Source organism: Cetorhinus maximus, chromosome 18 (assembly GCF_964194155.1).
Source record: "Cetorhinus maximus chromosome 18, sCetMax3.hap1.1, whole genome shotgun sequence".
Classification (NCBI taxonomy): Eukaryota; Metazoa; Chordata; class Chondrichthyes; order Lamniformes; family Cetorhinidae; genus Cetorhinus; species Cetorhinus maximus.
In genome coordinates this window covers 37,353,308-37,362,976 of record NC_135896.1, presented here as the reverse complement: position 1 = coordinate 37,362,976, position 9,669 = coordinate 37,353,308, and the positions used below count along the sequence as shown (strand labels likewise).

Sequence of the window (9,669 nt, the reverse complement as noted above, 5' to 3'; positions counted from 1 at the left end):
TTGTGAAGCGGTCTTTGCAGAACTATTTTCTAGTTGACAAGCTAGGCAGTAATTTCCATGTTTCTCCTCAACATAGACTAGATAATTCTGTTTTCTTACAGAATAGCCCCACAGTCTACAACATGCTGCTCAACCTACGAGTTAAGTGTTTAAACATATCACTAGGGCAAGACTTAGTTTGCTTAAGCCTGTCAATAGCAAAGTAAGAAAAAAGCAAGACAAAGTAATGAAGAATCATGATAAACCAGGCATGAAACTTGAGTTCAGTATTGGTCAGAAGGTCATGGTAAAAAAACCGAGGTGATTAGATGTGATTGGGGTTGTTGTAAAGACACAAGTCGCATTCACATATTTAGTGAAGATTGGAGAGGGACCCTGTCAGTGTCATGTAGATCATTTGCTTGAAAGGGTAAATCTGACAAAAAGAGAGCATGATAAACCTCATGTAGCCCAAATTCCTCCTGCAGTCCAAAGTGAAAGTCACAAAAAAACTGAAAGTTTGCCAGTATCACATAATCCACTCGTAGAACAAAGTGAGCCAGATTCTTTGATTAAGACTAATCAATCAAAGGCCACAGTTCTAACCATTAAGTGGAATTGGCAGTCAAAGTTCAGGGTTGACAGAGAGATATTGAAAGCAGAGTTAAGCTAATGGAAACGAAAGAACAAACATTCGAATTAGGAATAGATCTTTCAGCCTCTTGTGCCTGCTCAGCCATTTGATAAGATCATGGCTGATCTGATTGTGGCCTCCTCTACTTTCCTGTCTACCCCCTATAACCTTTGACTTCCTCGTTAATCAAGAATCTAACTAACAGCCTTAAAAATATTCAACGACCCTGTCTCCACTGCTCTCTGAAGAGAATTCCACAATCTAATGACCCTCAGAAAAAATTTCTCCCCATCTCTGTCTTAAATGGGAGACCACCCCCACCTTTTTAAAAAAATGTCCCCTAGTACCCACAAGGGGAAACATCCTCTCAGCATCCACCCTGTGAAGTCTCTTCAGGATCTTATATGTTTCAATAAGATACACAGATCTTAATATAAGATACCCAGATAGGAAGTGAAAGAAGCCAGATAGGTTATATGAAAAGTATGTAGGAAGAAAAAAGTTATTAGTTTCATTATTTCTTGCCAAATGAGGATATTTTTGTTAAACACATAGTGGCCTTAAAGAAAAGCAATTTGCTTTTACATGTAAATTACTCTGGTGGTATTGATCATATGCGTTTTAATTGATTTCAGTGAAAACAAATATGCAACCAAACTTGTTAAATTTCAAGTATTGTTGATAATGGTTTAGTTATATTCTGGGAGCTTATTCACTTGTGCCATTTTATATTTTACTGTAGAAGTTGTTTTTAAGTGGAAGGGGTGTGTAGTGTAGCACCATCTCTGCTGCCCTCTGTTGAGATGAAAATAAAGTTTGTTCAATAATGGCTGCTCACAGTAAATCCAAATGGTGCATCTTCTCCCAGTGCAGTCACAGCCCAATTCATATAATTTTAGCACTTGATATTGTGCTAAACTGAAAGGAAATATACAGTAGATAAAATGTGCTTTTGGAATGAGGGTCGCTAATACTGGCTTCCTCAAGGAACTCATGAGTGTTCAGAGCTACAGATTTTGCAGAATATCCTGACCATTTTACCAAACGCGTTTAGGCAGAGATCTGCTACTTGATAGCCCCAGGCCGAGAAGTAGCGCAGATCAAAATATAGATACCATGACCCACCAGAAATCAATCTCTCTCAGTCTTGAAAAATTCAACTGATCCAGCAGCCACAGTCTTGGTAGTGGTGGTGGCAGGGGATCAGAGGGTGGGGGGTGGAATGGAAAAGAGTTTCAGATTCACTATACTCTTACGTGAAAAATGCTTCCTGACTTCACTCTAAAATGTCCTAACTGATTTAAGATTATAGCCTTTCATTCTGTATTCTCCACCAGAGGGAACAGCTCCTTTGTATTTGTTCTATCAAATCCCTTTGTCATTTTAAACACCTTGATTAGATCACCCAATCTTGTAAACTCAAGGGAATACAAGTCAAGTTTATGTACCCTACTCTTGATTTAACCTTTTAAGCCCCAGAATCATTCTGGTGAAACTATTTTTTTTATCCCTGCCAACGGCTAGTACCTTCCCCAAGGTTTATTGCCCAATATGGAATACAATGCTTACTCCATGTAGGTTCTGGCCCAAAGAACAACTGTACAGAGGAGCAATACTTTTTCACTTTTGTATTACAAACTCTGATTAAAGGCCAACATTGCAATATTAACCTGTGTAAAAGCTTTGAGATCTGGGTACATGGGCACCTAAATCCTAGTGCTCTTCAACAGCTCCTAGACTCTTACCATTGACAGATGGAGTTCAATCTGTTTAAACCTGTTGATGTTCCTATGCAACTTCCTGCTCTAATCTCATTGCACATTTGGATACACAATCCTCTATCTTTTTCCAAATCCTTTATATCTGATGAAAAGCTGTGGCCCCAGTGCAGATCCTGGGAAACACCATTTATCAAATCCTGTAAATCAAAGAACATTCACTTTATCTCCACACTTCTACCTCCCAAGCAGCAATTTGTATTTATGTAGCACCTTTTAATGTAATAAAACATCCCAAGATGCTTGACAGGAGGTATAAAGCAAAATTTGATACCGAGCCCAAGGAAATATAACCAATTACCAACCCATTTCATAAGATTATCTCGGAGTCTGGGTGTTCTCATTTTTGCTGATATGCTTGTGTATTTCCTTATCAAATGCCTTCTTGGAACTCATTCATGCTGACTCTCTTTGGTCAGCTGATGATTGCCCAAGTGCTTAGTCATGCTATTTCTGATGAGCTTCTAAAAATACATTTAATGTGTCTGGAGAAGGGAAATTATACTATTGGGCTCTTGTCTTTTCAGATTAGAAATCTCTTGGAACTTCAGTTATCAGGATGGATTCGGATATTACAGAGTTAGCACTCCTGATCACTGTTATGAGTTGCTCAGATTATTTAAGGTCTATTGAAATCAAATTGAATTAAACTTGGATTAGATTTCCACATTAATCCAAATCCTCCTGGTACAATATTCTTACCAAGATAGACATTATTTCCATGTTCTCACTTAATGTGTATGCACAGACTTTAGTTCTATCAGCTTTTCAGGCCCTCTGAAGATTTCTTTTGCACACAGGTGTAAAGATTTAATAAATCTGGTCGTACGGAGAGAAATTGTTTCAAACAATAGTTTATTTATCTTTAATCATTCTTTTCATGTTACTTTAGTTGGTTGTCAAGTCAAAGAAGATAATCTAGAAAGAATAAAAACAACCATTGTAAGCTTGCTTAAAATCAAACAGCCACTTGGGTTTCAAATTTAAAGGTGAAACAAATAACAGAACTTCTAAAAACAATGCTGTGTCTTGTGAGGTGACCATTTGTTCCTCAAACTTCTCAGCACACAAGGCACTCTATCCCTACAATTTGCCCATATTAAATGATTTTTTTCACAGTATTTGAACAATTGCCTTCATTTTAGTTAATGCATTACTGTACGTTCTGACTTGGAAACTTATGTATTTTCATGACGTGCAATGCAGAATTTTGTTTTGTCTAATGTGGTTTGTAGCACAGCAATTGTCCAAATACCTAACGTGAATATTTTATTCAATGATGTAATTTGTTTTTTTTTTACTCCAAGAAGTTATTTCAAGCAAATTAAAATGTAAATTTTGACCAATTTTCCATTTGAGGTCAAAGGCTTCACAATTCTTGCCCCTCCCAATCAATAAAACATGATTAGTTGGCTACTTGATATTTGTGGTTATGGCTATTATGTTACTGTTCCAATCTTCACAAGCAGAAAAAGTCATGTGTCAGAATCTTACTAGCATTTTTACAAGTTTAGTCTTAGAAAAATAGAGGGGTTTAAGAAGTTAACTCTCCTTTCTGAAAATTTTCAATGTTGTTTTACTGTAGCAAAACTCGTGTGCATTTTGAGAAGTTAGAAGTACAATTTTATACAAGTGGCATTTACAATTTTCCAATTTTCCTCTTTGTTTCTTCTGTTCTATGATTAACATCCCTCCCACTCTTCCTGGGTACAGGGACGTAATGTTGAAATAATAGTTTCTTAAAAATTTAAGGTTAACAAGAATCCTGCACAATATTCAAAGCAGTATGTAATATTACCATTTCTCAATGTGGAACCATGGTATATAATGCTTAAAACCTTAGAAATAGTCACATAATTATCTCAGTTAAAATTAGCAGTAACAGGCAATAAAATATAAATCTGCAATATAAACACACTGACTTTTTTTTTAAAAAAGAACGTCATCCTATTGAGCACATCAAGAGGCTATATAAAAAACATGCCCAATTTATTGCAAACTAAATCCTTATATTTTTTTTGAAATTCTGGCAAACATCACTACATATATCAGCAGCAACCCATAAAGCAAATTTAACAAACTTAATTTAGAAAATTCTAAATACTGGGATTACTCCCAGAAAGGACTAATAAGGGTTTGAATTTCAGGTAAATATTAATGTAGAAATTGTAAACACCCATTCTTACACAGAAACATGCATAGACTCAAATGACTTTAATGAACCCAGTGGGTCTGTATAGCATGTTGTGCTTGACCCATACCATGCTAAATAAGCAAGAACTCCATATGGTCAGCACAACAGATTATGCAACGAGTTCAACAGTTTAGCTGTGCCACCATTTATAGTACCTGAATATGATCAGTTTCAATCTAATAACTGCAATATTCAAGTAAAAAGTCTCTCCATACATGATGCAGAAGTATTACTCTAAAATACTGTACAGCAAAAAAAGATGCAACTTAAATAAAAAAGATCCTTTTCTTTTCATGAATATGCTAATAAAAAGGCCCTATTTTACCTTCAAGTTTCCTCAGACTGGGAGGTATGTTTAAAGTCTACAATACACAGTCCAAAATACAGTTTAAGTACCCAATAATTTAGAGGCAGTCCAGACGTCCATTTCCTGTATGCCAGTTATATGTTATACAATCATGGCATTCACATTAAATCATAAAACATCCGTGAGGAAAATAATAAAAGATGCATCTGATGGCAGTCACGGTTCCAAAAATATACAAATTATCAATGCCCTGGAGACATTAGTCATGAACTGATTAAGTGAAGACAATAGACATTCACAAACATTTTTGTGAATTCCCATTTTGTTTTTGAAGGAGGATGTCAAATCAAAGGTTTTTCTATGACTTCCATGAATAGTGGAAGCTGTCCTGGTGGCAGAGGCAGGGTAAGGCAGAAGCGTCCATTTGTGAACATTGTAGCTTTTTTGGTGTTAAGCTAGCTGGTCCTGGTGAGTTTGTGGAGGTGGTTGGTTGAAGTTTGGCATCATTGGATAACCTGGACTAAACAGTAGTCAACATAGCATGTTCAGATCACCTACTGTGCATCACTCTCATGATGCAGAATGATATCTTACATCAAGCACAGAAGGAGCCTGAAAAATATTGTTAAAAGAGGTTACAGAATTTCAGAAATACACAAATTTTAAGATATTTATAAAAACATCTAACAGCTTTTGATGGCTTAACTGTATCAGAAACCTGATAATACTGAGTTATGGTTCAAGTTGATGACCTCATCAGAACCATTTTCACATTTTTTTCAGTTCTGACGATAGCTAATATTTCAGTTCCATGACCTGTGTTTCACCCTCCACAGATGCTGCCAGACCTGCTGAGAATTTCCAGAATTTTTTGTTTTATTTTAGGCTCTTTGACCACTGGGCCAGGGGCATCACAGCCATATTGACAGCCATATTGACTTGCCCTAACCAGGCATCTACATATACATATGTCATGTTGTAATTATAGTGTACAAAAGCAAAATACTACAGATGATGGAAATATTCAGGTCAGGCAGCATCTGAGAGATGGGAGAAACAGAATTAATATTTCAGGTTGATGACCTTACCTTTACTATCTTTAGAGATGTAACAGTTTTAACAACATTCCTATGAGAGATAGGAGTTAACCACACTGCCCCTCAAGCCTGCTCCACTTTCACTATGATCATGGCTGATCCTCAGGCTTTAACTGCACTTTCCCATCCACTCTCCATATCACTCGATTGCTTGAGATATCAAAAATTTGTCTCAACCTTAAACATATTCAATAATGGAAAATCCACAACCTTCTAGGCTAGAGAATTCCAAAAATTCACACAGAATCTTTGAGTGAAGAAATTTCTCATCTTGGTCTGAAATGATCTGCCCCTTACTTGAGACTGTGTCCCCGTCTTCTGGATTTCCCAGCAAGGGGAAACAACTTCTCAATATCTACCCTATCAAGTCCCTTCAGAACCTTATAGACTTCATGAAATCACCCCTCATTCTTCTAAACTTCAGAGTATCGGTCAAATTTACTCAGCCTATCATAGGTCAAGCCTTGATCCCAGGAACTAATCTAGTGAACCTTTGCTGCAATGCCTCCAAAGCAAATATATCCTTCCTTATATAGGGAGACCAAAGTTCTGCACAGTATCCAGGTGTGGTCCCACCAAAGCCATTTACATCTGCAGTAAGGCTTTCTGATTCTTTTACGCCAATCACCTTGCAGTAAAGGTCAATATACCATTTGCCTTCCTAATTGCTTACTGTGCCTGCATGCTAACTTTGTGTTTCTTTTATGGGTTTTAAGCAAGCAGAGGGGCAGGGAAAGGGGGGTGGGGGCAGCAAAGAACAAGAGGAAAGGTCTTTGATATAGTAGAAGACAGGATAGTTAAATGATGAAAGGGATGATGGTGCAAGGCAAAATGGGGAGGAAAGGGGACAAATAAGGAAACAAAACTTGAGTTTAGAGGAGCTAAAATAGCAACAGTACAACCATTACCAGCACTTCCTGTTGAAAAAAAATGGGAGCCATGGTTACAATCTAAAATTGTTGAATTCAACGTTGAGTCCGGAAGATTGTAAAATGCCTCACTGAAAAATTAGGCCATATTCCTAGGGCTGCATTGGAAGAGTGTAGGAGGCTGAAGATGGAGAGTGGGAGTGAGACAGAGAATTAAACGACATGCAATGAGAAGCTCAATGTCATTTACGGATTGAGTGGAGATGTTCAGCAAAGCAAATGGCCCAATCTGCATTTGGTCTCCCTAGTGTATTGGAGATCTTCTGCTTTCTTATGGCTTTAGGAGCAGGAGCTGTCGTCACAGTTTTAATGTCAAGTTCCCTAAACAGAACAATGCCCTGTTAGAGAGCAAGTTTAACTCCGGGATGTCGCCCTCAAACAAGTCAGGGGCAAGATGTTATTATGTGCTCCATGGTTTGGTCAGGAAACTGCATTGTGAGCAATGAATACAGAATACCAAATTGAAAGTACAAATAAATTGCTGTTTCACTTGGAAAGATTTACTGGTAATAGCTCTGTCCATTTACACTTGCAGCTCCTCTAGATTCAACACACTCTCTCTCTCTACTTTACCATCTCTCTCCTTACCATCGCCTTTCGCCTTGCATGATCATGCCTTTTGTCATTTAATCATTTCTACTTTCCATCCTGTCACAAGTTTCACCTTTTGCTTATTTTCCCTGCCTCCATACTTGCTTAAAAACTGTTACAGCTGTAACTTCCTCCAGTTCTGCTGAAAGGTCATCGACTTGAAATATTAACTGTTTCTCTCTCCACAGATACTGCTTCACCTGCTGCCATTTCCCACGTTTTCTGTAATTATTATATAGCTATATGCACGTTCAACTTCTAATTTTCAGCTTAAGGAAATTACACACTGGATTTAATAAATTTCAGCTGCACATTATAATTCTTTATATCAATCTTTTACAGCTGATGTGTAAGCTTTTTCTGTGATTAAACTTGCAGACAACCATACCAATCACTTCTTTCACTGCTATCATACGTTGCCTTTGAGTCCAACAAATTAGTCTCATTTTTAGACAAAAGCAAATTACTGCAGGTGCTGGAAGTGTGAAATAAAAACAAAATGCTGGGAATACTCGAAGATCTGGCAGTGTCTGTGGAGACAACAAACTGAGTCAACATTTCAGGTCTGTGACCTATGAAAGGCTTAATCTGTAGGCCTGATTTACAACTGTATCCTTCTATTACCCTTGAGTCTACAGCAGATGCACCTATTGTACTAGGTGCTAATTATTATTGCAAGCCAGTACAATTCGTTGTGGTGGGTATTCAATTTCACAGTACAGGAGGCTGCCATTCAGCCCATCGAATCTGCACTGGCTCTCTGAAAGAGCATTCCACTTAGTCCCACTCCCCTGCCTTATCCCTGTAACCTTGCACATTCTCTCTCTTCAAATACAATCCAATTCCCTTTTGAATACTTCGATTGAACCTGCCTCCACCACCCTTTCAAGTAGTTTGTCCCAAAATCCAATCACCCTCTAGGTGAAAATTTTTTTCCTCACATCACTTTTACTCCTTTTGCCAATTATTTTGAATTGTGCCCTCTAATTCCTGATGTTCTCTTGAGTGGGAACAGTTTCTCACTATTTACCCTGTCCAAGCCCTTCAGGATCTTGAATACCTCTATCAAGTTCCTCTCAGCCTTCTTTTCTCCAAAGAAAACAGTCCAAACCTCTCCAATCTATCCTCATAAATACTGTTCTTTATCCCTGGAATCATTCTTGTGAATCTCCTCTGTTCTCTCTCCAAAGCCTTCACATCCTTCCTCGAGTATGACACCCAGAACTGGATGCAGTACTCCAGATTGGGCCTAACTAGTGTCTTATACAAGTTCAACATGACCTCCTTACTCTTGTACTCAATGCCCCTATTAATAAAGCCGACAAGATATGCTTTATTAACTGCTCTCTCAACGTGCCCTGCTACCTTCAATGATGTATGTACGTATACACTGGGGTCCCTCTGTTCCTGCACATCCTTTAGAGGCTCTCCCTTTATTTTATACTATCTTTCCATATTTTTTCTGCCAAAATGAATAACACACACTTCTCTGCATTGAACTTCACTTTGCCACTTGTCTGCCCAATCCACCAACATGTCTATGTCCTTTTGAAGTTCAAGGCTTTCCCCACAGTTATTTCCAATTTTCATATCTGCAAATTTTGAAATCATGCCCTGAGCACCAAAGTCTAGGTCATTAATATATATCAGGAAGAGCAAGAGTCCCAACACTGACCCCTGGGGAACTCCACTACAAACCTTCCTCCAATCTGAAAAACAACCATTTATCACTATGCTGTTTCCTGTCACTCAGCCAATTTCTTATCCAAGTGCCTACTTTCCCTTTTATTCCATGATCTAGAATTTTGCTCACAGGTCTGTTGTGTGGCACCACATCAAATGCCTTTTCAAAATCCATATATACATCATCAGTGTTTCCCTCATCAGCCTTCTCAGTTACCTCAAAAAAACTCCAGCAAGTTAACTAATCACGATTTCCCCTTAATGCTGGCTTTCCTAAATTATCCTGCACTTGTCTAAGTGACTATCGATTTTATCCCGTACTATATATATCAGTTTAGTATTCCATCAAGTTCATGCTGGTTCTCTGTAGAGCAGTCAGTCAGTCTCACTCCCCCTGCTCTATCCCCATAGTCCTGCAAGCTTATTGCCCTTATGCTCATCCAATTTAATTTTGAAATCATTAGTCATCTCGGCGTC

General features: G+C 38.0%; 1 protein-coding gene across 5 annotated transcripts in view; it reads right to left on the bottom strand.

The window, feature by feature from the left end:
• Positions 1-3,229: 3,229 nt before the first annotated feature.
• rcor1 (REST corepressor 1) overlaps positions 3,230-9,669 on the bottom strand; it is a 148,215-nt gene continuing 141,775 nt past the window's right edge. For all 5 annotated transcript variants that reach the window (XM_078562414.1, XM_078562417.1, XM_078562415.1 and 2 more), the window contains one exon: positions 3,230-5,504. In XM_078562414.1, coding sequence (XP_078418540.1) covers positions 5,463-5,504 — 42 coding nt within the window. In that variant the 3' untranslated portion in view covers positions 3,230-5,462. The remainder of the gene's footprint in view (positions 5,505-9,669) is intronic.